At 43.6% G+C, this 26,743-nt stretch overlaps 1 protein-coding gene across 2 annotated transcripts in view; it reads left to right on the top strand.

Annotated features, from left to right (window-relative positions):
• PTCD3 (pentatricopeptide repeat domain 3) overlaps positions 1-26,284 on the top strand; it is a 31,142-nt gene extending 4,858 nt beyond the window's left edge. The window contains exons 4-24 of one of the 2 annotated variants that reach the window (XM_081100845.1): positions 2,636-2,681; positions 7,139-7,207; positions 7,659-7,763; positions 10,369-10,492; positions 11,143-11,258; positions 12,292-12,362; positions 14,025-14,112; positions 14,729-14,789; positions 15,049-15,131; positions 15,774-15,918; positions 16,804-16,854; positions 19,206-19,295; positions 19,561-19,589; positions 20,659-20,765; positions 21,643-21,721; positions 21,816-21,906; positions 22,779-22,864; positions 23,307-23,455; positions 24,707-24,748; positions 25,180-25,338; positions 25,636-26,284. In XM_081100845.1, coding sequence (XP_080956971.1) covers positions 2,636-2,681; positions 7,139-7,207; positions 7,659-7,763; positions 10,369-10,492; positions 11,143-11,258; positions 12,292-12,362; positions 14,025-14,112; positions 14,729-14,789; positions 15,049-15,131; positions 15,774-15,918; positions 16,804-16,854; positions 19,206-19,295; positions 19,561-19,589; positions 20,659-20,765; positions 21,643-21,721; positions 21,816-21,906; positions 22,779-22,864; positions 23,307-23,455; positions 24,707-24,748; positions 25,180-25,338; positions 25,636-25,726 — 1,882 coding nt within the window. In that variant the 3' untranslated portion in view covers positions 25,727-26,284. The remainder of the gene's footprint in view (positions 1-2,635; positions 2,682-7,138; positions 7,208-7,658; positions 7,764-10,368; positions 10,493-11,142; positions 11,259-12,291; positions 12,363-14,024; positions 14,113-14,728; positions 14,790-15,048; positions 15,132-15,773; positions 15,919-16,803; positions 16,855-19,205; positions 19,296-19,560; positions 19,590-20,658; positions 20,766-21,642; positions 21,722-21,815; positions 21,907-22,778; positions 22,865-23,306; positions 23,456-24,706; positions 24,749-25,179; positions 25,339-25,635) is intronic. The other variant, XR_013996499.1, reaches the window with a different exon arrangement.
• Positions 26,285-26,743: the final 459 nt, after the last annotated feature.

Raw genomic sequence — 26,743 nt, 5'->3', positions numbered from 1 at the left:
CCTCACTCATTTGCTAATATATGCTCTGTGGCCCTTTGGATGCTACACTGGCAGAACTGAATAGTTGTAACAGAGTCCTTGTAGCTCATAAGCCTCAAATATTTACGTCTGTCCCTTTGCAAAAAAGTGATTGATAGAGATTCTCTGATAGAGAGCCTCTGAATTCCAGGCTCAGGGATTGGTGCTTTTAGACTTGGAAGAAGCCATAAGGACTACAAGTTATTGTTGCCCTATTTTAGAGGTGAAACGTGATTGGAGGCTGTGATTTCCCAGAGCACTCAGGTGCCACAGAAAACCCTGACAGATTATAGAGAGTCATTGTGAGTTTTCATAATGAATGTGACATTATAAAAGCAGTGTTCTGAACAGGCTAATCTGAGTTGTATAGTTATTTTAGGGCCAGCAGGGAGCCCAGTTATGATCAATATATAGGTAACTAGGCTCATGAAAGGATGTGGAGAAATGGGTGCTCAAGTTTGTTGATAGGGCAGTCAACACATATAGTTGGGACAATACTTGGCAGGGAAATTGCCACAATCACAATTTAAAATGTGTATACCTTACAGGTTAGACATTCTAGAGCAGTGATGGCGAACCTTTTGAGCTCGGCATGTCAGCATTTTGAAAAACCCTAACTTAACTCTGGTGCTGTGTCACATATAGAAATTTTTTGATATTTGCAACCATAGTAAAACAAAGACTTACATTTTTGATACTTATTTTATATATTTAAATGCCATTTAACAAAGAAAAATCAACCAAAAAAATGAGTTCGCATGTCAGAGGTGAGCCATCACTGTTCTAGAGGAACACTTGAATATACTTTCAGAGACATGAATGAGAAAGTTCTTTATAACTTGAGAATAATACCAAGTTGAGCCAACCCAAGTGCCCATCAGTAACTAGGTAGATAATAAAAGTAGTTATTGCACAATCTAACATTTATAATGTTTTTATTGATTTTTGGGAGAGGGAGGGAGGGAGAGAAACATCAATGATGAGAGATATTGATTGACTGCCTCCCACACGCCCCCTATTGGGGTTGAGCCCGCAACACGGGCTTGTGCCCTGACAGAGAATCGAACCTGTGACCTCCTGATTCATAGGTCCATGCTCAACCACTGAGCCACGTAGGCTGGGCTACAGTGTAACATTTAAAGAAATTAGATTTCTATGTAGTAAAATGTATAATACAGTCAAACTTAGAAAGCATATATACAAAATCACAATATATGTTTTTTATGGTGATATGTGTATGTAAAAGTCCTGTAAAAAGTTCTAGAAATACAACAAACTCAAGAGTGGAGTAGGAAAGGGTTACAAGATGATACCATATACTTTAGCATAACCTGTAATGTTCTAACTCATTTTTTAAGGGTAATGTATTCATTGAGATTGTTTAAAATAACCCTTTAAAAAAGAGAACTAGCCCAGCAGGTGTTGCTCAGTGATTGAGAGTTGACCTGTGAACCAGGAGGTCACGGTTCGATTTCAAGTCAGGGCACATGCCTGGGTTTCAGGCTCAATGCCCAGGTTTCTTGGGCTTGATCCCTAGTAGGGGGCGTGCAGGATGCAGCCAATCAATGATTCTCTCTCATTGTTGACGTTTCTATCTCCCTCTCCTCTGAAATCAATAAAAACATTTTAAAAAGAGAGAGAACTAGTGAGTAGTCCGAATGTCATGAAGTATGTTATTTATTTAGTGTGTTGTGGAGACTGTTGTAAGACTGAAATGTGCAAGTTTTGTTAGGGAATGCTCAGAGGTGAAAGAATATCTTTTGTTGCTGAAATTACATAAATGTGACTTTTAAAAATGTATTAAAAAACCCAATGGATATTATATATCTACATGCCTTGATGTAATATAAAATTTCCTGTACTTTCATTTTCAAATGACTTCTATTATTGCTTAGTTTTTTTAGAAAAATATTTTTGGTTTATTAAATTTTACTCTTTTTCCCTTTGGAAATGAAACAAAATCTAACAGAAGTCGTAAAATGTTTCAAACCAAATTATCTTGTCAGTTATTCTGATGAAATCTTCTTTTCCAGTAGTTGAGTAGAGGTCTGTACCCATAGGTGCAGTGGACAGTGGCTTGACATTCTTATAAAGGTTATATAGTTGAGACATTCATTCTAAATTAGAAGGGTGCGTCCAAACCACCTGGGAATTCAGTAGTAATGCATTTCACAGTTCTCCATGGAACTTGGAGGTTCTGACTCAGGTCTCGAGTACAGCATGTGATTTGTTCTCATATATAGCTGATTTAAGAGCCACCAGTTTAGATAATGAAGGCAAGAGCAGTCCAGAAAGCTACAGTGAATGTGCATCGGAGGGGAGGAGATAAGATCAGGATAGATACAGTTTTATGAGATGAGGGTGGAAATCCCTAGCCCTGGGTGATGGTTTTAGGGTAGCTAGGTACAGAAGGTAGGCAAAGCATAGTACTAACCACCTTTAGGCAAAAGAACTAGACAGCTTTCTCTTGTTACTGTAGTGATCTTGAGATGTAAGAACAGGCTTTAGTGAGACCTGAACTTGGTTATTGACCAGCTCATTCTGAGAGGAGAATCACTTGTTCTTTTTGTGAGTGTGAAAACCCTGGTGAGGGTTAACTTGTGGTTCTCATTCTTAGGGATAAAGTGGCCGTTCTGCAGGCTCTTGCATCCACAGTAAACAGGGTAAGTAGGACTTTCAGGTTTCTGTGTCTAACTCTGCTAATATCATATTTAATGTTCACACCTCTTGTTATTCACGAGTAAACCGTTATAGATCTAGAAAGTCTCTTAGAAACTAATCTAATCTCTTCATGTAACACAGAGGAATATAATAGCTTTTAAATTTTCTGACTTGGCTGGTTGGGATGTTAAAGCCTTGACAATAGTTTCATGTTTTTTGTCTCCAAATTTTTATGCTGTACCGGTGATTGTTAAACCTGATGCTCTGAAGAGCTTGTTGAAATGCATGTGCCTGGGGAATGGGTGGGTGTGATGCTATAATGCAAGTGAGCTGTACCAGCTGAACAACAGTACCTGCCATGCTGGAAACGTGATCATGAATGTGGGTCCTGAAGCCAGAGCAACTAGCTTGTGATCTTTATCACAAAGTTGCTTTATCTCTTGATGCTTCTGTTCCCTTATCTATAAAATGAGGATTAACTATAGCACCAAACCTCAAGTTTTTGGTGTGGGAAATGAATTAGTATATGTGAAAGGGTTTAGGGCAGTGCCTAATACAAAGGAAATGCTCCATAAATGCTAGCTATTTTATTCTTACTACAACTATGTCAGTGGATTTTCAGTAATTGCTCTGTTGAATTCTGTTGACAATTCAAGAATAGAGCAGGCAGTCTGGTAGAGAAACTGAAACCTTGGTAAACGCCTCACAAATGGAACTTTCTGATTGAATGTATTTTTCATGAGCTGGAAACTACACTTTTCATTCCAACTGTGGGAAATGTCTAAAGTAATTAAGTCCTTTCTTTTGTCACCATATCTGTGTGACTACTGATCCTCCTTAAGGCCGTTATCACAGATTTCCAGAATTGCTCTTCTGCTGCTGATGTTTAACTTCACGGGGTGTTAGGCCAAATGTGCACTGATATTCCCTACCAGTTCTGAAGAAGGGTTTTAAAGACTGCATCTCTGCACTAGCAAGACATTGAGATGCTCAAACACTCACTCACCCATGAATAGGCACCTGAAATGGAAGCTACAGAAATGGGCCTCTGAGAGTGCTCTTAGCTTTTCAGTGAGAATGGCCCAGAAGTTGTAGAATTGAGTGTACAGTTGTCTAACTTGGGATCCTTAAAATCCAAGGGAGAGTCATTTATTCCTATAACGCCTTATGCTCACCAGGCACTGTGCTGTGGTTGTAGACTTAAGACACAGCCTTTGCCTGGTTCCCAGAGAGGATAGCTGAAGGAACACTCCGCAGAGTGTCCATGACCAGGATTGGGAAGGATTTCCAGAAGACCTGAGGGTTGGATTGGTGCTTGGAAGGTGAGAAGCTAGGATACAGTCCTGGGAAAGGGTATTCCTGATAGAGGCAGCACCATGAGCAGAGGCCCAAAGGCATAGAATGAGTTTGTATGGTGGGAATCAAGGATGTGTGAGGTACAGAAATGAGAGAAGAGACAAAACCATGAATGCTATTCTAGTGACTTCTGATTTTTAGCCAAGTCCATTGAGGTGTTTAAGCAGTGGTGAGGCAGACAAATTTTAGAAAAGATAGCAATGTAGAGATGGGAGACCTTTGAATGCATGATTAAGATCTTAAAATTCTCAAAGCCAAACCCCTTTCCCTCCAAACCACCTCACACATTTCTTTGCTGTCTGTTAATGGCAGCTCCATCTTCACAGTTGTTCAAACCAAAGTTCTAGGAGACATTTTTGACCTCTATCTCTCAGGCTGCACCTTAGTAAATCCTTTGTTTCTTCAAAATGTATGTGAGTGGAGTCCCCAAGACCACTCCTGCCATGTTTTACTACAGCGAGAGGACACAAAGCAAAATCAGCAAAGGGGAGGGCACTGGGTGAAGCCCAGAGGAAGCCGGGTGCAAGCCCCCAATTTTCCCTGTGGAGTCGGCACAGGGTTTGCTTGATTCCTCCAGCAGAGTTGTGATGGCCCGTGTGCAATGTCTGCCCGGAAAGCTCTTTAGGGACTCAGTGCCCAGAGTTTTTGGGAGGCAGGTCATTTAGGCACCTCTGCCTGGCACATACCAAATTCCAGACTCCCAGAGGGAAGCAGAGGTTCAGCACAAACTACATTGTACAAACAGTTCGGGCACAGTGACCCAGTCTTACCAGTCCTGGGAATGATGGGAACCATTCTGAAATCCAGGTTCCCAGCTGCCAGCCGAGGAGCAGCTGCAAGCAGGCCTTTCTAAGAATGGCAGTCCCAGATTCTCAGCACTTGCCACCACCATGACCACCTTGGTCAGCTAAGCCACCATTATCTCTTAATATCCTGGATTAGTTAATACAGTCTCTGTCCCTCCCCTTCACTTCCTCAGCACCCTACAGACTGTCCTCGGTTCAGCAGCCAGGGTGACCCTGCTGAAATGGTAGATCACAGCAGTCTGCAAAGAACCCAGAGCCACGATAAAAGCTGAAGTCCATCGAGGGCTCCCAGGCCCTGTGTAATTCCCACACACATTACCTCTGCCTGCCCGTCCTGTCTTCCTCACTCACTGCGCTAACCATGCTGGCCTCCTGGCTACTTGTCGGTTTCTCAGTGGCTGTGCATCTGATCAGGGCTTCAATATCTACTCTTCCTCTGCTCCCTAATCTCTTGAAATTTTTGCTTAAATATCACCTTTTCAGTGAGGCCTCCCATGACCACCCCATTTAAAATAGTATATATCATTTCCTGATACTTCTTGTCCCTTTCTGTATTTCATTTTTCTGCATAGCAGTTATCTCCTTTAGATGTGCTATATAGTTTATTATTTTGTTTACTTTCTGGAGGTTTCCAGCACCCCACACACACACACTTGTAAGCTTTATAAGGGAGTGAGAGTTTATCATTCCCCTGGTAGAATAATGCCTGGCACATAGGAGGTGCTCAGTAACAATAGAAGGAATGAACAGGGAAGTCCCGGAACTAAGGCAGTGGCGGTTGGGATAAGGGACTGGGGAGCAGGTGGATATTTAGGAGCTGAAGTTGGTTGGGCCTGGTGATGAGTTAGTTGAATGGAAGGAATGGGAGAAGATCTTAGGATTGGACTGCAGTGGTCAGTACCAGGTACCATTCAGTGAGGGCGGGAACTGTGTCAGGGAAGTTCATTTGGGGATAAATCTGGTTTGAAGAGTCTGAGCTACAGGGCCAGACTAGAATTGTTTCTCAGAGACCGTGAAGAACTTAGAAATCATTGGGGGAGGAAAATTGGGAGACAAATAGAATAAGTCTAATAAGTTAAAAAGACATTGGACATGTCACCAAAACCAGAGGCCCTGGACAGGTATTTTAATACTACGGGTGCTGGAGAGGATCAGAGCCAATGCCAGGCAGCAGTGTGCATGCTCTCAGGGTGGCCCAGGCAGCAAACCTGGAACTGCTCCCTCTGGTTCGCCTTTCCGTGCCTGCCTCATTGTGATAGAGTGGCATAGCCAGAGGAAATGGGCCTCAGATGAGGAGTGGGAAGGAATACGGTTCTGAAGGTGGCAGCAGGAAGCCTCCAGGCCCTTGGTATGAGCAGCCTTCCTTTGAGAGCTGCAGGGAAGCTCACCAGCTCGTCCACCCCAGCCCTCAGAGGAGTCATGTCAGGAAGACAAGGCATCAAGGGGACAAGCAGAAGATTCAGGATCTAGGGTGAATGTTTTTCTCTGGAACAAAGATTCCATGAGGCCTGGGGAAGGATGCTTTGGGGGAGAGGAAGTAATCTGGCAGCTGTTCCAAGCGAGCCCCTGGTGCGCTGGAGTTGAAGTATAGAACCCTGGACAAGAGGACACGGAGAGCTGCTGCTCGTTCCACCATCCGAGAGGGCCTAGTAGGACCCTCCATTTAGAGGCGGGACTTTGGGTAGTGACCTTGCTTTGAAGGAAACACTCATGTGGGAAACCGGTGCCCCAACTAGTTAGTTTAGAAGCAGCAGTTCTCAACCCGTGGGTCGCGACCCCTCTGGCAGTCGAACGACCCTTTCACAGGGGTTGCCTAAGACATCCTGCATAGCAGATATTTACATTATGATTCATAACAGCAACATTACAGTTATGAAGTAGCAACGAAAATAATTTTATGGTTGGGTCACAACATGAGGAACTATATTTAAAGGCCAGAAGGTTGAGAACCACTGGTTTAGAGGATCTTTACATAGAGTTTAAAACAACAATACTCCCTTTTGAAAGCAGACTCAAATCTTAAGAAGCAGTTGTGGGGGGTTGAAGAATTGTTTGCTTTAATTGTGTGTAACTAGAACCATGTCTTATAGAGCTGAGAGACCATTAGTCCATTTCTCTCTCTTTCTCTACACACATACAGGCACACACACACGTACAAATACAAATCACATACATATTACTGCACTGTTTTACATGTACAATTGAATTTATTTTATTTTTGGACATCAGTGAAACTCACCAGGTCAGGTCCTCTTCATAAAAATATAGCTAAAGAGCCTTCTGTCTCTTCTCCACAGGATACCACAGCTGTCCCTTATGCATTTCAAGATGATCCTTACCTCATACCAACCTCCTCTGTGGAATCGGTGAGTACTTACTTCCATGTGGTTTTTCGAGTATCATGTTCTATCTTGCTGGTTTGGGTACAAGAGTGCATGTATAATTTAACTTAGTTGTAAAAACCTAAATTGGTAAACTTTTTGAAGCCTTTACTACTTCATTAAAAACATTTTAGAGATTAACTGGTTGGGGCGGGGTAATATTTAGGCCCTTTCACTCTGGAGCAATCCTCTCAGTTGAATGCATTGTTTTTATGTGCCTTAGTATGTATATAAGACATGACATGAAATCATGTCACACTCAGCAGAGGTGGATGTGTATTGTGTAATATAACTTCTAATTGGGATTCTGTGTATTGATGCATTCCTTTTTAAGGGGGAGAATAATAAGTCTTACCAAGGATAATACTTTGATCTCTTGAATCTAAATTGCATGTAAATACCAATTTATATCTGAATTGTTTTTTTCTTTATATAGCGTTCATTTTTATTGGCAAAGAAGTCTGGGGAGAATGCAGCAAAGTTTATTATTAATTCACATCCCAAATATTTTCAGAAAGACATAGCTGAACCTCACATACCGGTAAGGAGAGGTAATTGCAATTTTTAGATAATACTATATAAATATAAATTTAACCAAGCTCTATGGCTAATATTTGAGCAACCATTTGAATGCCCTCAGTATATGGGGGGGGGGAAAGTCTTTTAATGTGTAGTTATTTGTGCTCACAATACTAACTTTTTATATATATTATTTTATTGATTTCAGAAAGGAAGGGAAAGGGAGAGAGAGAAACTTCAATGATGAGAAAGAATCATTGATTGGCTGCCTCCTGCACACCTCCTACTGGGAATAGCCTATAATCTGGGTGTGTGCCCTCTTGGTTCATGGGTCAATGCTCAACCACTGAGCCACACCAGCCAGGCAATACTAACTTTTCTTTTAGCCTATATGTATTTGCTCTTCTTTTTATTTTCCCAATTTGGCTTCTGATCTTTACCTATGTGGTTGTTCGTTTTCAGTTTCCTTCAGTCGCTTTTCCATCCACTCCTTAAGCACTGCTATCTTTCTTCAGTTTGCATGCTCAGTCATATTCTGTTTTTGTCTACACTCTTCTTGCTTCAAGCCTTATACTTTATTTGGCATTCTTGTATATCGGGCCTAGATCCCTCTACGTTGAACTCCAGGTTGTATTTCCAACTACCTCTTTGTTCTATAGTCATGAAGAGTATTTGTGCAGTACCTGTCTGCCGTATGTTAGACATTGTGCTTAGTGCTATCAGTATAGTGGTGAGCAAAAATGTGCCTCTGCCCTCCTATGTTTTTTAGTAGAACTATAACCTCAGATTCATCATGTCCAGAAGCATTCCCTCCGACGTCTCCCTGCTTCTCAAAACACGCATACCCAAACAGAGCCCTCCTGCTTCTCAAGCCACACTCTTAGAGACAGATTAGGAAGCCAATGTGGTTGTGTAGGGAAAAGGCTGAAATCCTGGACTAAGATGCTGGCAGCTATGAACTGATCATTTGTTGGCTCACCCTTTCCCCTTTATATTTTTGACTAACAGTTACCCTTCTGTGCTTCGATCACTTTTGCTTGAAGCCTTCCGTGGTCCCTTGCCTCTGTGGCGGGCAGCACTCTCACACCCCTGAGATCTCTTATGTTGTTTACCATTCACACTGTGTCATAATTATTTCCTTACTAGAGACCCAGTACGTGAAATTTGTGCACTTGTGGGAAGGGTCCCTCAGCCCGACCTGCACCCTCTCTCAGTCCGGGAGCCCTTGGGGGGTGTTCGACTGCTGGCTTAGGCCCACTTGCCCTGGGGAGTGGGCCTAAGCCAGCAGTCAGACATCCTTAGTGCTGCCACGGAAGCGGGAGAGGCTCCCGCCACCGCCGCTGTGCTCACCAGCCCGTGCCCGGATTCTGGCTGAGCAGCACTCACCCTGAGAGCGCACTGACCACCAGGGGGCAGCTCTTACATTGAGCATCTGCCCCCTAGTGGTCAGTGCCCATCATAGCGACTGGTCATTCCACCATCAGGCCAAAACCAACTCTCCAACATCCCCTGAGGGGTCCTGGATTTTGAGAGGGCGCAGGCTATGCTGAGGGATCCCACTGGTGCACAATCGGGACCAGGGAGGGATGTGGGAGGTTGGCCAGCTGGGGAGGGGCCGCAGAAGGGCTCCAGGGCATGTCTGGCCTGTCTCGCTCAGTCCCGATTGGCTAGACCCCAGCAGCAAGCTAACCTACTGGTCAGAGCATCTGCCCCCTGGTGATCAGTGTATGTCATAGAGACTGGTTGACTGCTCCCTGGTGGTCGGTGCACGTCATAGTGAGCAGTTGAGCGGCCTTAGCATATCATCAGCATATGCTTTGATTGGTTGAACAGATGACCGGATACTTAGCATATTAGGCTTTTATTACATAGTGTTTGCTTTCTCGATTAGTTTGTGAGCACCTTGAGGGTAGAGAATGACTTTCATTTCTATATCCCCAATATCTGGTGGATAAGTTACTGAGTGTGGTAAAAATCAGCATGCCCTGGTGATATTAAAAGCTTAAAAGAAAGCATCAAGAGTGAAAGGTTTCTGTACTTTGACACTTAACCAAGACTGGGAGGAAAGGCCTGGCTGTGGTGGCTCAGTGGATTAAGCATCGTCCCATGGAGAGATCTGGGTTCGATTTCGTCAGGGCACGTGGCTGGGTTGCAGGCTCCATCCCCTGTAGTGGGGGCGTGCAGGGGGTAGCCAATCAATGATCTCTCTCATCATTGATGTTTTTTTTTCTCTCTTTCCCTCTCAATTCCTTCCTGAAATCAATGGAAACACCTATATTTTTTAAAAGGGTTGGGAAGAAAGGAGATAGGATGGCTTAGCAGGGAAAGTAATAAGTTCAGCTTATTGGAAAATTTAGTTCAGGTAGAATTCTTTGGATATGAATTAGATATTTATGTTGAGGTGCTTTTAAATATTTCTTCCCCAGCTAGTGGACAGCTGAAAAGGATTTTAAAGTTGTATTCCCGCAAAGATATTCATGTTAAAGTGATAAATGCTATTCGGTGCATGAAATGTGAACTGGAACAGTGACATTTTACTTCGGTGTGCTGGTAATGAAAATGTTGTCCTGCTCCATTGCCCTTTCGCCGGCCCTGTTTGTAGTAATTTCAGTATCTGGTTTTCCTAGTGTTTGATGCCGGAGTGCTTTGAGCCTCAGCTTGAAGATGTAAGTGAAGCTGCTCTAAAGGAGCGAATCAAGCTCAGAAAAGTCAAAGCTTCGGTGGACATGTTTGATCAGCTCTTGCAAGCAGGTGACTAAGTGCAATTAAAGCCCCCCTGGCAACAGCTGTACGATCCCAGTAGTTGTGAGTAAAAGCTGCAGGGGTTACTGTGCTACTTGAGGGCATTGCTGCTTGGTGACACTGTTTATATTTTTAATAGTTTAGTAAATAATATTTCAAGTTCTGCTTTAGCTTCACTTTAAAATGATAGGTGAGCGAGAGTTGCAGCTTTGTTAGTTTTGTGCACTTGTGATGTAGCATAGGTAGAGAATTGATGCTAGTATTTCTGGGCAAATATCCAGTGAGGGCCTGGATCCAAATGAATGGTTCCAAACCAAGTGGCAACAATTTAGAGTGTTCCCTTGGAAAATGGTAGTTAAAAACCATGAGATAGTTTCTCTGGGGATGTGAGTACATAAAACAAGTGAGTACAGGGTCCAATTTCATCTTGTATCTTGATCTTTTAGTCAAACCATATGATTAGTAGGAATTATGTCCTTGTCTGAATAATCCCAGGTGTTCAAGTTGATGTGAAGTGTATCCATTGTTAACGTGGAGGATGATACTAAAATGTGGCCAAGAAAGCCACAGCTTGTAGAAAAAGTGCAAATTTTTAATCTAATGGGCTTTAGTTCTTTGATGTTTCAAGATTTCTTTACCTTTTTCTCTTCTGCCCACAGGAACTACTGTATCTTTGGAAACAACTAATAGTCTCTTGGATTTACTGTGTTACTATGGTGACCAAGAGCCCTCTGCTTATTATAATTTTCAACAAAAGGAAAAATCAGAAGAGTTGGTAATGGCTTTTGGCAATAATTTTAAGTTTCTTTTGGTAGTAACTCCTCAGTATAAGGTGGTTCTTGTGTTATGTGTTAGGATAGTAGAGATTTGTTCTGAACTGTGGTGAGGTACAGTAGCTTTAATAAAAAGTGATGTGGAGGAAGGGAGAGATTTAAACCATTATTTTTACCCTTGCTTTCAAAATATTTTGACCTTGCCCACCACATGCAGGCAAAGCTTTGACCAAAAATGTTTGCAAACCCTCATATTATCACTTACAGTGACGGTGTGATGTGTGGCAGACAGGGAAAGACCCCCTGATCACAGCCCCCTCAAAAAATCCTACAGGAGTGGGCATGCTCTGCTGGGGGTACAGAGCATAAGTGGGAAAGTAGACTAGATAACAATGCATATTCCATTTTTATTAAAAAGTTCTCATATGCATAAGGAAAAAAATCAAATTAAGTGTTTCGGGATGATGGGACTCCTGAGTGTTTTGGGGTGTCTTTTCCGATTTTTATCCACTAAATGTGGATTATTTATGTACAGAACTATAGGCTGGGTGCACGAAATTTGTGCACTCCGGGTTGGGGGGTCCCTCGGCCCAGCCTGCACCCTCTCGCAGTCCGGGAGCCCCGTGAATGGATCGCCCCAAAGAGGTAGGCCCCGAGGTCCCGCCCACCCGTCGTAGCCCACCAGTTGGTGACCTGGGCATCCCTCTTTGGAGCAATCACGCAACACCCCTCCCCCGGCCCCCCGATTACTCTGCCCGCCAATGGCCTGGGCCCCCCTCTGCGGGGAAATCATGGGGTGCTGTCCCTTGTGTTAAAGGCCAACTTTACTTTTCATCTGTAAATGGGCTGATTTATGCTTAATAAATTCACATTTCTTAATAAACATTTATTGGGTTTCTTCCTCACCTTCTGCTGGATTGGTATTTCCTTTGTTTTCTGGTTTCCTTTGACTTCCTGATTTTGGGTAGCCTAACGAGGAGAATGCTTTTTGTTGTCATCTTTTGATTTATTTTTGTCGATGATTGTTCATTTCAGGAAGAGGCCACAGAGGAAAATACCGAGAAATCTAAGAAAAGGGCTGGCCATCAGTCTGGAGTTACTTGGAGGTATGTTGCACATCAGTGGAATTTTATCTTACAGTTTTCTTTGAGGCATGTTTCCATCACCCCTGAAGAAGGTACAGTCCTTTAATGTTCTAGCATATAGTTTCCTCTTAGTGGGCAATATAAATGTCCCAAGTGGCATTCACGTGTGTGTGAATCTATTTTCATAAGATCTTTACCTCTAACCAAAAGCACCATGTCCACACTCGGTTTCCCCCCACTTAACTCATGTAACTTGCTCCGCGTGTGGTTCCTTTGGTAGTTCATCAGTTGTTGGTTGTACCTTACAACGTAGACCTCAGTTCTGAAAGAGAAGGTATTTTTGTGTGCATAAGAACACACCTATACCAGAATGTAGTTTAGTACTTCCAAACAAAAGGTGAATAACATTTAACTAACATTTGAGAGTTTAAATTAACTGAATAGAAGTGTCTAAATAGCCGTGGCCTGTGTGGCTCAATTGGTTGGAACCTCATCCTGTGCATCAAAGGGTTGCCGGTTCAATTTCTGGGCAGGGCACATACCAAGATTGCAGGCTCGAACCCCGGTAGGGGGTTTGCAGAGGCAGCCTATCAAGATTCTCTCACATCGATGCTTCTCTCTTCCCCTCCCTCCCCTCTCTCTAAATATCAATAAAAAATTCTTTAAAAAAAAGAAGTGTTTAAATAAAAGAACGGTATTTTATGTGAATGTCTAGAGAAGGAAAGCTACCATTAATGTCTAAAATCTCCTTTGAAGTGATAAGTAGAATCACTGATTAAATTTCTTCAGTAGATTTTAATAATTTTATATAGTAAAGAATTTGGAATGCCATCCTGGCTCAACTTCTGGTTCTTTGTGATTTCTAAGACATATTGTAAGAGGGAGAATTGAGGTACAGCTTAGTTTGTATAATATGGTACCTTCTTTATTTTTATATTTTTAAGAAAAGAGAGTCGATACAGTGGGTAGAACATGACATGTACATGTACAATAAAATGACTGAAAGGATTCAGGAAAAACTGCTTGTTTGTGGTTGCCTCGGGGAAATTGTATCTAATGAAGGATGACGGGGAAACTTCACTGTGGCCCCCTTACAGGTTGCCTTTTACCTTGAGTATACAGTCATGTGCCACTTGACAGTGGGAAACACAATTAGATGATTTCATCCTTGTGTGGGCGATAGGGTGACGTTCTCACACGAGCCTCAATGGTGCAGCCCCTCCTGTGATTGCATGTGCTGCCCTCACTAGCAGCGAGCATGGTAGCTTGTTCACTCCAGCACCACCTCAAACACAGGAGTAATGCACATGCTAGGATGTCTCTAGGTGCTAGGATGTTTTCAGCTCCGTTATAATCTTAAGATGGCTGTCATGTATGTGGTCTGTTGCTAACCAAAATGTCATGCACACATGACTATATATTACTTATTCATAAACATTCCGTTTCAGTCCTGGTTCTGCCATTTAACTGCAAAACCTTGGACAACTTAAGGTCTTTGAGCCTCAGTTTTTCTCATTTTCAAAATGATGAAAACCATTTCTCTCTCTGGGTGGCAAGAATTATTTGAAATTATATGCGTAAAGTGCTTGCACAGTGTCTGGAACATTGTAAACTCTCGATAGATTGTGGTAGATGTTTGCTTTTCCTTTCTCCCTTGGTTCACACTCACTCTCTTATACCTAGAGCAAAAAACAATGCTGAGAGAATCTTCGCCTTAATGCCAGAGAAAAATGCACATTCCTACTGCACAATGATTCGAGGAATGGTGAAGGTAATATTTGTTTTATTTGGGTTTTTTTTGTTCATCATCACCTGAGGATATTTCTTCCATTGCTTTTCAGATAGAGTAGAAAGGAGGAAGGGAGGGAGGGGAAGAGAGAGAGAAACATTGATGTGAGAGAGACACATGGATCGGCTGCCTCCCACACGCTCCCTCCCAGATTAGGGCCTGGAAACAAACCCACAACCCGGGTACGTGCCCTTGAACCCATGACCCTGCCGTGTGCAGTCTGATGCTCTAACTACTGAGCATGCCAGCCAAGGCTGTGTTTATATTTTTATCTTAATTTCCACTCAATCGGTTCCTCAGTCTCAGAACTAAGACAACTGGGCCAGACTACCAGGTGTGGGACCTGTCCAGTGCATTGTCATAGGGTGCTTTGTTGCTCCCTGGCCTCCACGCCAGGGTACATCCTCACCTCGCCCTCACTAGTGACAACCCAGAACATCTGCAGGCCGTGCTGGGATGGGACCTGGGAAAGAGATTGCCCCTTGCCAAGAGCCACTGCACTAGCATGAGCTTTATGAGATCTAGAGCCTCGTCGACTTGCAAATATTTCTTGAATGAATGCATTTGATGAAGCTTAATTTTTTTTTCCCTCTTCCAGCACCGAGCTCCTGTGCAGGCACTAAACTTGTATGCCGAATTATTAAACAACAGACTCCATGGTCAGTGTTTGGCAAATTCTCCTCTCCTTTGCTTCTCTCAAGAATCTGTAAAATCTTTGGGTCTTGATCCATTATGTCATTTTTAATCTTTTCCTGTGATATTGATGCTTGAAACAGGAGTAGAGAGCCAGGAAAGAGTAGTTTTCTACTTTTGTGGACACGTCATAATGAACCAGGAGCCACCCATGCATGATCAGTTTGCCTTAAATTGAGTGATTTAGGGTTAATCTTCACCCCCAATTTTTTTTTTCTTTTACAGCCGATGTAAACACCTTCAATTCATTGATTGAAGCAACAGCAGTGATGAATGAGAAATTTGATGAGAAGTGGAATAATATATTGGTAAGGAGGAACCCTTGTGTCTGTACATAGGCCTGAAATATCTAGAAATACGTGGGATGGAGACAGCATTCATTGAGCATCTTCTTGGCAGTTGTCACTGGACTCTCGGGGGGTGGCTCCTTGTTCACGCCTTCTGGCAACCCTGCTACCTGTCACCTGTGTCTGACAGTGAGAGGGAAGTTACTTTGTCCAGCGCATACAGCTAGAATTCAGGAAGACCAGGTTCCTTTAGTCATTTATTTCCCGTAATAGGTTTTTTATTATAGTAATAACGTATATTATCTGAAAAATTTTTATCAAGTTTAATAAAAGTGAAATTGCTGGGTTGAGTAGAAACATGTTTTATACCATACAACACACTTACAAAAGGAAAAATGCACAGTCCAATTTTTAGTCTACTTTTTTGCTTGAGTCTCAGATTTCCTGGGCAGAGGGCTAAAGACAGTTGGACACCTTGATCAGGTGGAGGTGGGGTGACTGACACTGTTCCTACTCACTGATAGGTAATTCTTAAATTAGGGATATAGTAACCTGCTTTCGATATAGTCAGAGAGCCAAGTTCTTTTTTAGTATATAATATTTCTTTATTGGACAAGTTATCTACCCAGGCTTAAAAAAAATACTTGCTTTTAATTCAACTAGGAGCTGTTGAAACAAATGGTTGCACAGAAGGTGAAACCAAATCTACAGACTTTTAATACCATTCTGAAATGTCTTCGAAGATTTTATGCATTTGGAAAATTGCCAGCCTTGCAGACCTTACGTGAAATGAAAGCCATCGGAATAGGTGAGGATGCGTCCTAGTGACCAAGATAGTGCTGACAAGAAGCTTCAGGTTCACACAAGCAAAAAGGAAACTTCTTTTTTCCATTTACATAACATGTAGGGATTTCCCTATCCACCTGGCACAGGTAATATGCATTGATATGTCGGGAGTGCCCGTATTGTCTCCATGTTCCTTATAACAGACTACAGCATTCTTTTAGTATTTCAGGTACTTTTTTAGGGGAGAATTGTTCGCTTACAGTTAGCGAGTTTTAAATCCCAGGACATTTTCTAGCACGAGTAGGTGTTTGAACCTGTGTGCTAATGTGCTGTATAACTTTCTGTAATTTATTGAAGGTTGTTTTGAGAATCCGTTCACATTGGTGCTTTAGTGTTGTTTTTTTCTTATTTATTTTTAATTGATTTCAGAGAGGAAGGGAGAGGGAGTGAGAGGTAGAAACGTCAATGGTGGAAGAGAATCATTGATTGGCTGCCTCCTGCATGCCCACTGGGGATTGAGCTCACAACCTGGGCATGTGCCCTGACCAGATATCGAACTGTGACCTCCTGGTTCATAGGTCGATGCTCAACCACTGAGCCACACCAGCGGGCTGCTTTAGTGTTCTTAAGTGAAGGATCATAATACACAAGCACATTAGGTATAACATTTAGTAATAGGTGTCTGGGCTCTTTAAAAGTGGTCAATCTTTATGATACCTCTCCACCTTTTCCTTAATCAGATTTGCTGGGAAATGTCTTTGTTCAAAGGAATAGAAATGTATCATCTTTTATTTAAATACCAACATCAATGTGTTTTTAGTTCATTATACCTCAGTAAGCTATATTTTGGATAGCTGTGGTTGGTTGACGTATTTCTTATTTTTTTTCTATGCACCTGAAATTGGAGAACCCTCACTTGCAACATATCACTATATTATTCAGCTGTTTTATCAACATGGTATGTATGACATTATGTTACATTAATTTATGTAGAAAATTGATCCAGCATACTTAAGTTTATGTGGTTAATTGTTGAAGACTTTCTTCATGCATGTGAATTAAGAACAGAAAATTCACACATTAATCTACAGTCTGAACTAAAATTCTTGAAGGTAGTATCCTTTGTGATGAAATGTAAAAGGAGGGGCCATTAAATGTGCTCACAGTGCTGGTGTACAATTAGAAATGATCAGAAGGTACTTTAGTTGGGAGTATCTCTTGCTCTCCAGTGTAATAGCCACTACTGCATGTGGCTATTTAATTAAAATTAAATCTGATTTAACATTCCATTGTTGCTGAGCATTAGTGCTCAGTAGCCACGTGTGATTGCTGACTAGTTTGTCCAGTGATACAGATGCAGATCATTTCCATCCTTGCAGGAAGTTGTGGGACTGTGCTGCCCACAGTAACCTTGATCATATTTTGAAGTCTTTTGTGGGAGACACCTGAGGCTCCATTTGCCACCTACTTTTATATTTATTTATTTAAAAGTCTGTCTAAAAGTGGGTCATGGTGGGTGATAGCTTCCTTGACAAAGGTCAATCTTTTTTTTATTTTTTTAAAATATATTTTATTGATTTCTTACAGAGAGGAAGGGAGAGGGATAGCGATAAACATCGATCAGCGGGGGGGTGTGCCCGTAACCAAGGTACATACCCTTGACTGGAATTGAACCTGAGACCCTTCAGTCCACAGGCCGATGCTCTATCCACTGAGCCAAACCGGTTAGGGCATGCCACCTACTTTTAGGTCAGCCAGTCCCTGTTGGGAGCTGTGGCCTGTTGAATGGACTTTGGAGCAAGGCATACCTGAGTTGAAATTTCACCTCCAACATTTACCAGCTCTGTCTAAAGGCCCTGGATACCTTCCTTTTGTGATACCATCAGGTGTAATGACTAAATGAATTGTGCACATTGTCTATTCCCAGGCTTGGGGGCACATAGGAAGCACTATGTCTGTTGGTTCTTATTCATTTGCCCCAACTTGAGAAAGAACCTGGGTTCAGAAATCATCATTCTAGTCGTCTCCTGCAATGGATTTTATATATAAAAACAGAAGAACTTCATTGTCTGTATTTTGGAGGGCTAATTTTTTTAGAATATATTTTTATTCTAGATTTCAGAGAGGAAGGGAGAGAGAGATGGAAACATCAATGATGAGAATCTTTGAGTGGCTGCCTCCTGCACACCCCCTACTGGGGATCAAGCCCACAACCCGGATCTGTGCCCTTGACTGGAATTGAATCTAGGACCCTTCAGTCCCCAGGCTGACACTCTATCCACTGAGCCAAACCAGCTAGGGCTAGAGGGGTAATTTAACAAAATCTGCATCCTCACCTATAAAGAAGTTTGATATATTTTAGGGTGGAGGGAACGGGTAACTGACTTTATATTGGAAATAGGTATCTTCTAAAATTTCACTCAACCTTGGTGACAGGTAGTGGACTGACCCTAGAGCCTCTCCCTTCCTCAGTACCATCACACAGTCCCTGGTCCAGTTGCTCACCAAGGTCAGTGGTGCTGGTGCTTCCTAAGCAACACCCATGACCTTGGGGTAGGTTGAAGGCGGGGTGTCAGGTTGTCTTCTTTTCCCCCCGTGTGTCTTATGTATGTAAATTGGCTGCCTGCAGTAACAGTTTCTAGGAATTGACCCACAGGAGAAAGCTTAAAATAATGAAGAAATAATAAAATATATTATCACCTAATGTGTAAAGTACTTAGCTTGCTAGTAAATGGAAACATGCTTGAGGGAATTTAAAAAATACATCTGTGCTGTCATTAAAACTGTGATCACTTGCATGTGAATAAGGTAAGGAAGGAAATGTGGTTAGAGTGTGATATATTTGGGAATATTGCACCTGTAGTATTTTCTGACCTATTAATACTCAGGTTGTGTGATTTTAAAGATCTGCCCACATCCATTCATTGTAGTTTCCTTTTTCTTGGACTTGTCAGCCTGATTATATCTAAAAGGAACACAAAACGATGACTCGCAAAAGCCATGTTTGTTTTCTAAGTATGTTCTCTTGGTGAGGGTGTGTGTGTGTGTCCATCTGTCCCCACCTCAGTGAACATTAAGCTGTGACTGTTCATTGAAGTGGAGACCGACAGAAGGGAAATGTCTCCGTCCCGAGCACGTGGACAAAGACCTGTGACTGCCCCAGGCCTGATGGAGCGCTCCACTCTGTGGGCACTTTTGTTCCTGTAGCAGCAGGTGCCCCGGCCAACCTGGTGCTCAGTGTCCTGCGCTTGGCTGATGGTGCAGGAAGTGGACTCATGATAAAAACCCATTTGCTTTCTTGTTCTGCAGAAAACCCTCCGAAAGGCTCCTCCCTCGTGATCTATGACATCATGAACAAAATCGTGGGGAAGAAGTTCTCGCCACAGGACCCGGATGATGGTATGTCCAAGAGCTTGTTTGCTGGCTGTGGGATCAGAGGCCTTTTGGTGGGACAGGGTTTCATTGAGCTCAGTCATGTTTGGGTGGTTGTTCAGAGAAAGCCACAATGTGTATACACTTCGCTGTGTGCTCCCTCCCCACTTGTGTTTTTATTCCTTCGGGTTTATCTTATACATTGCTGGTATTGTTGCCACGATTTTTATGAATGACTTGAAAATATATTTTATCTAGCGTAACCAAGGCTCTTCTGAATTTTGATTTTCAGATATGTTTTTTCAGTCAGCCATGAAAGTTGTAAGTACCATTTGTTGTTTAACTGTTGTTTAACTTTTTCTTTTAATCCATTCCCTAAATTCATCTGTGATTGGCGTGGGTGGGGGAGGCCTCTACCTGATTCTTTTGCTTCCTGACTTGATGTCTATTTAAAAAAAAATGTTTTTATTCATTTCAGAGAGGAATGGGGAGGGAAAAAGGAATAGAAACATCAATAATAAGCGAGAATCATTGACCAGCTGCCTCCTGTATGCCCCCTACTGGGGATTGAGCCCACAACCCAGACATGTGCCCTTGACTAGAATCGAACCATGACCTCCTGGTTCATGGGTCAACGCTCTACTGTTAAGCCACACCTGCTAGGCCTGTTGTCGTCTTTGGCTCTTCTTTTTCTAAAATCTGTACTAAATCACTTTATATCTCTACCCTTTGTTTATTGTATTCTTATTTTTTGTGTTTTTTCATACCTTCATTCAGATAAGGTTTTAGAGTATTTCATATTTGCCTGTGGTAGCATCTTACGTTGATGCTGGTTGTTATTAAATCATTTTTTCATTTTATCCTGCTGATACAGGAAAAAGTTCAGGCAGCTTCAGAATCAGTAGCATGTCCTGTTCCCTGAGGAGCATTGCTTCACAGTTTAGTGTGTCCTTCCAGGTTTTCCTCCGTATGCAGAGAGCACTCACGGGCACATTTCCATGGTGCTGTGTTTGTTCATAGGAGGGAAGGACCAGTTTACTTAACTCTCCTGTGCTGGGTTTACAGTCATTTCATGGGTTTTTGCTTGTACACTGTTGCTGACTGAGCACCCCATCTGTCACTCATGGGACCTAGTGTTTTCATAGCATTGATTTCTAAAGATATAATTACTAGGTCAAAATCATTTTGCTTTAAATTTTATAGAACTTGGGGGTTGGTTTAGGGATCCCCTTCCCCCAATTTCTTTTATCTCATTTGGTGTCAACCAGTAATATGTTGAATCAGCATAAATGTTCCCACAAGTAACTATACTTTTTTTATATATATAATGATCGGATGTTTGGCTGCTAACAATCTCTAAGAGTGATGCTTATTACCTACAAATTTTCAGTGCTCCTTTCTCAAAGATCTAGAACTTGCTTACCAAGTACATGGCCTTTTAAACACTGGAGACAACCGGAAATTCATTGGACCCGATCATCGGCGAAACTTCTATTAGTAAGTGTGTTGATCTGCATCCTTTGGCATTGATGGCGCACCTTCGTGCAACCTTTAGGTGAACCTGCGAGTGGAAGGCTGGTGGTGGCCCTCCCTGTACATCTCTGATTTCAGGCAGCACAGCCCTTCTCAACAGTACATGTTGGTGGAGCACTGGGAAGTTTAAACAGTGGTAAAGCTGGTTTGCCGCACTGAGTTCCTTTGTAACATTAAACACATTCTTTTTCCCGTATGCCCTCCTAGTCTATATTTTTTAACTTATAGCAGTGAAGGTCCCTAAAGATTTCATCAGTCTTTTTTTTCCGTCAACCTCACCCGAGGATATTTTTATTGATTTGAGAGAGGGAGAAAAACATTGATCTGAAAGAAACATCGATCAGTTGTCTGCCGTAGTGCCCCAACTGGGAATCGAACCCACAGCCTTTTGGTGTATGGGATAACGCTCCAACTAACTGAGCCATCCACCCAGGGCACAATGAGAGTTCTTAAATGGATTTTCTTCTAGACAGATAAAAACAAGAACTTAAGGAATTAGCTTGTTGCTAGGTGTGTGATGATTGTCTTCTGTATGCCCAAATCCACTCTTCACACTGAATCTTTAAAGTGAATATGATTCTGTCTACTCCCTATGGGCCTCAGAGTATGAGAGGAGGCCGTCGTAAAGGGCCAGTGGGGGTAAGAGGTACTCATTGGGAAGGCCGGACAGCACCGTCAGCACCTCCTGGTTTAGCGTGGGCCCATGTTACTTGAAGTTTTTTGTAATTTGTCAATTGTTTGTGAATTCTGTGTCACACATTCTCATACAACTATGCTGGAATTTAATCATTCCACTCTTGTTAGGGGTTTTAGACTAAACATACTTTCTCCTTCATTGCAGTTCCAAGTTCTTCAATTTGCTGTGTCTCATGGAACAAATTGATGTCACCTTGCAATGGTATAAGGACCTGGTACCTTCTGTAAGATGATTTCTTCTCATGCGTCATTTTATGTCTTTTTTGTCATCTTTGCTGATTCATATTTTTTGAATGTATGTGTATTTCTCCTCACCAGGTCTTCTTCCCCCATTCCCAGACACTGATGGATCTGCTCCAAGCACTGGATGTGGCCAACAGGCTGGACATGGTTCCTCAGGTTTGGAAAGGTCCGTTCAGCTGTGTGTCCAGGCCTGTCGCATGGCCTTGTCCTGCACTTTGATTAACAAACATGTTAACATCGTTAGGGATGGAAACTTCCATTTTGGACTAAATTGAACATATTGTTTTATTTCAAGATCACTTGCTTATGTTGCATATCAAATTGCATGAGTGAAAATATATTTTAAATGGCCTAAATTAGTTCCTAGCAACAGGAAAAGGCAAGGCTTTATGTGCCTGTTGTGTGATACGACAAAGGGAAGATTAGAATCCATGCTAATTATGTAGCGCACCCTAAAAGTAAGTGCAGGTCTCAAACCCCAAGGGCTGTCCCTTGCTACTGTCTTTTCATCACAGTGATACTCCAGTTTCTAGGAAACAGCCCTGACTCTGTGTGGGGGGGAGAGGGGGTTGTGGGAGCAGGGAGCGGGTTGTGTATGAACTGGCTGAAGATGATGCTGATCATAAAGTAAGTTTTTTATCTGCCTCAGGTTTCCATGTCTGAGACATTGAGGCTGTAGCCCTGCCCTCCTACTTCATAAGCCTGCACTGATGATTATAAACGGTCACTGGCAGTTCTCAAATGCTGTGAAACGGGGTCTTCCATTTGGAGCTGGTGCAGCTCAGGCGCAGTGTGCCTGCTGTGGTAGCACTGCCAGGAGCAGCTGGCTTTCGCTGCTCTTTATCCATTGTTAACACAGGTCAGCTGCGAGTTTTCTGCATTTCTTTCCTGAAATAAACCTGGAATAGATCATGTCAGCAGCTTAAATTTACCCACTAAAAGTAGGGGTGACAGCTGACAGTAGGTAAAGGTCCGCTGGAGGGGACTGGCTGTACATGATGGTGATCACTTCCCACTGCGTTCCTTTTATGTTTCAAGATAGTAAAGAATATGGTCACGCTTTCCGCAGCGACCTGAAAGAGGAGATTCTGATGCTGATGGCCAGGGATCCGCAGCCAGCAGAGGTAGGTGTGTGCCCGTGTCATGTCAGCATTGGATGTGTGCTAGCAGTCTGTCCTCTGACACTGAGGGCCTGGAGGGGTGCCTTCCCTGGCTCCATCTGACATTCTGGTGCATCCCGCCGTCCGCACCCAGGTGTGAATTACACACCATTTCTATAAGCCACTCTTGTTCCTGTCGTCCAGAGCCAGCAACGTGAAAGTGGCTTCTTCCTGTCCGGGCAGTTAGCAGCTGGCATGAAAATGAATGTCTGTCTAGAACGAAGGCCCTGGCTTACCCCAGGGCCAGCGCTTTATTTTTTCCATGTTACTTGTGTGCTACGGATGTGATGGGTTCAAATGGCCGGGTGCATTGCTCATTGCTCAGACACTCTTCTTGGTCCTGTGGAGTCTCTTGAACTTAGTTCTCATCAAACCAGTTAGCAGTTCTGACTGTGCCGCCTTCCAGCTCCAGGAGGCGTTCGCTGACTGTGCCGCGGACATCAAGTCTACTTTCGAAAGTCAGGATGCCAGGCAGATGGCCCCGCAGTGGCCAGCCAGCGCTCTCAACTGCACAGCTGTCCTCTTCCTCCGGGCCGGGAGGACCCAGGACGCCTGGTGAGTCCAGTCCCACGCGTGTCAGCCAGCAGCACTACACTTGCATCTCAGAGGACATTGACCCTGGTCAGGAGAGTCTCCGATGTGGCTGTATGATGTATCATTTATCAGGAGTCAAATGGGTTTTCTATGGGAACTTGCAGAAAAACTGAAAAGCAAACTTTTGGAAGAAGACTTCTCACTCTATGTGATAAAGAGAGGACAGGGGCTAATTTTCTTTCCATTATGACCTTTCTGTCTGGGCAAGTAAGTCACTTCTCTGTCCACTTCCGTAGAGTAAAGTGACGAATGGATTGTATTTTTGAAAGTGTTTTGGGCATTTGGTTTATTCAAGTATTTGACTTGTGGGTGCTCGCCCACCACCCAGCTTAAAATGGACTGGGATTTCAGGACAGTGGTGTTTACCCGAATGTATTAAACATGCCTTGACCAGAGCCCGCCTTCGCTCTGTGCCGCACTAATGTCAGTGTTTGTGCTTGGAGACCTTCTGCGGAGGAGTCAGCAGAAGAATCCTATGTAGGGGTCATCCTGGTTGGATGTGAATGTTAGTTCTGAGAGTTAGTGAGGGGCATACTGTGTCCACTGCTTCAGCACATGGAAGGAACTTAATGTGAACACTCAGTTGTCAGTTCAGATGGCTGTTCACCATCTCCAGGAAAACCCGGGGAAGGCCTGCTGCCTCCACGGTCTTAGGACCGCGGATCACACACATGACCTGCGATGCTGTTGGCCAGACACTGACACGCAAATCTGTGCCCTCAGGCAGGTTGAGACACTTGCTATGAATCAGGCTGTGATGATTGGCGCAGGGGTACGGACCTCAGCTGAGTTATGGAAGCTGAGTGTACGTGTTTCTCCTCCGTCCTGCGTGTGGCAGTGCGGTGGCGAGCACGTACATGAGACATGCCTCGATCTGAGCCTGCTCTTCATACGTCACTTTATAATACATGGACTCTTAACTGGAGGGCAAGAGAGGAACGAGGTCACGCCAGTGCACCCTGTCCTCTAGCTGCCGAGACACCCCCCAGCAGTTCTCTCCAGCAACATTCAGACTGACTGTGAGATTTGTCAGGTACACGAGGTTTGGAAGGAGGCCTCGGAAGCACCTGAATGGTGAACAGACAGGGCCGGAGCCATGGAGCTCACAGATGTGCGCCTGCAGAGCTTCCCCTGCAGGTGGAAGGACAGCTCATCACAGGACTGCCTTCAGTCCCTCAGCCTTCATGGCCTTTCCCTTCTCCTCTCCAACAGGAAAATGCTGGGGCTGTTCAGGAAGCATAATAAGATCCCTCGGTAAGTTGAAGGTAACAGGCCTGCCTGCCTGCCTGGGTACGTCCTTAAATGGGCTCAACTCTTCCCGTGGGATGATTGGCATTTCTTCACTGGACCTCAGCTGGACCTCAGCCGCAGCAGTTGGGCGCTCTGCTGATAAGCAAGCAAATGGACGGTCGCTCTCACCCTCCAGGCAGGCGCGGGTTTATTGCCGGTGATCAGTGGTCACAGCACTGGGGCTACACTGACCAGACCCCTAGGAAGGGCACAGCGAGCCTGTTCGTTTTCTCTTTGGCCTGTTAGCATGAGACTTCATGCAACTCTGCCTCCAAAGCTCTAGCTGAGGATTTTATGATTGTACTTTCTAAGATGCTAGATTCTGCACATACAGCTGTGAGTGGGGTGGTTCGGCTTCAGTTGAGGAATGTTGACATCCTGCCTTTGCTTTGCAGAAGCGAGCTGCTGAATGAGTTTATGGACAGTGCGAAAGCATCCAACAGCCCTGCCCAGGCCATTGAGATAGTGCAGCTGGCAAGTGCCTTCAGCTTGCCTGTTTGTGAGGGCCTCACCCAGAGAGTGATGGCTGACTTTGCACTCAGCCAGGAGCAAAAGTAAGTGGCTACTGTGTTGTTCCCATGAGGGAAAATTATCGGAATGGAGCCGACCGTTCAAATGGTCAAATTTGAATCTGCCCATTCAAGTGTGTAAGGCTCTCTACCCTCTTGGTTTCCTTTCTTTGCAAAGTGTCAGCAAGCGATTTAACAATAGTTTCAGTGTTGTAACTAGGATTAGGGGGACCTGTAGATTTGGCTGTAGGACCCTTTTCCTTTGCTAATACCGTTTAGTGAAGCAGCAGAATTCCCGGCCCCAAGACTGAGCTGCAGTGTAACTCGTTTATTTCCTTACAGGGAAGCCCTGGGACACCTGCCTGCCTGTGACAGCGATAGTGACAGCAGCAGTGACAGCGACAGTGACAGTGACATCAGTGGAGGCAAATAAAAGTGGGCCAGTCAGGAAGCTGTGGCCTAGCATGGGATGTCAACATTTAACCAGGATATGAAATAAACCAGAATATAGGTTTGGTGAACTTTGAAATACAGTTGCTACAACATTAACCTATTTGAAGGTTATAGTCCTTATTTGATACCAAAGCGTCCATTCAAGGTTATGGTTTAAACAGAAGCAGCAGCAGCGCTACCATTTTCAGTTCTTTGGATCCACATTGTGAGGTGCATAGCTCCTGATCGCAGCATCTCTGCACCCCTGTGGGGCCTGCCTGCCGACCTCACACTGCTTCATTGGTGTGGTTCATTTGCCTGTTCTGAACTTGAGCTTCTATCGGCTGATGCTGTGATGCTGGTATTTCCTTATCTTAGAGGTGTCTAAAGGAGGTCTGCCTACAGTTACATCACTTTTGCTACTAGGTTAATAATATCCCAATTTCAGGGATATTTATATGAGGGGAACTGTACATCTTAGATCAAACGACAATGGCAAGAGTTTAGGCTGCACAACTGGGAAAATGAAGGCTATAAATAAATAAATAACCAATGTCCATGTGTATGTGTTTCCATCATTGTTATATAAGCCTTTGCCAGTCTCCCCCAGGACGGGGCTGGCACAAGTGTTCCATCTCCCCTTCTCTCCCGTCCTCGTTTTGTCTGCGGGCACCTAAAGCTGTGCTGTAATCACAATGTCTAAGCGCGTTTGTCCTGCCCTAGCCAGTTTGGCTCGGTGAATGGAGCGTCGGCCTGCAGACCGAAGGATCCCACGTTCAATTCTGGTCAAGGGCATATGCCTGGGTTGTGGGCTCCGTCCATTTCATCATTGATGTTTCTCTCTAAAGTGATGAATGAATGAGTGAATGGGCTTGTCCGGACAAGCGGATTGAAATGTCTTGGCATGATTGTGTTGCTGTAATAAAGTTAGGCTTGCCTCTACTTCTAGCACCTGTGTCTTACCATAACTTTGAAATGTGGAAGCTGACATGAACTTGAGGCTTGAAGAAGTGTGCTT

Source organism: Myotis nattereri, assembly GCF_964212035.1.
Source record: "Myotis nattereri genome assembly, chromosome: 10".
In the NCBI taxonomy this organism is placed as follows: domain Eukaryota; kingdom Metazoa; phylum Chordata; class Mammalia; order Chiroptera; family Vespertilionidae; genus Myotis; species Myotis nattereri.
The sequence above is the reverse complement of the archived record's forward strand: the minus strand, read 5'-3'. Positions and strand labels throughout refer to the sequence as shown.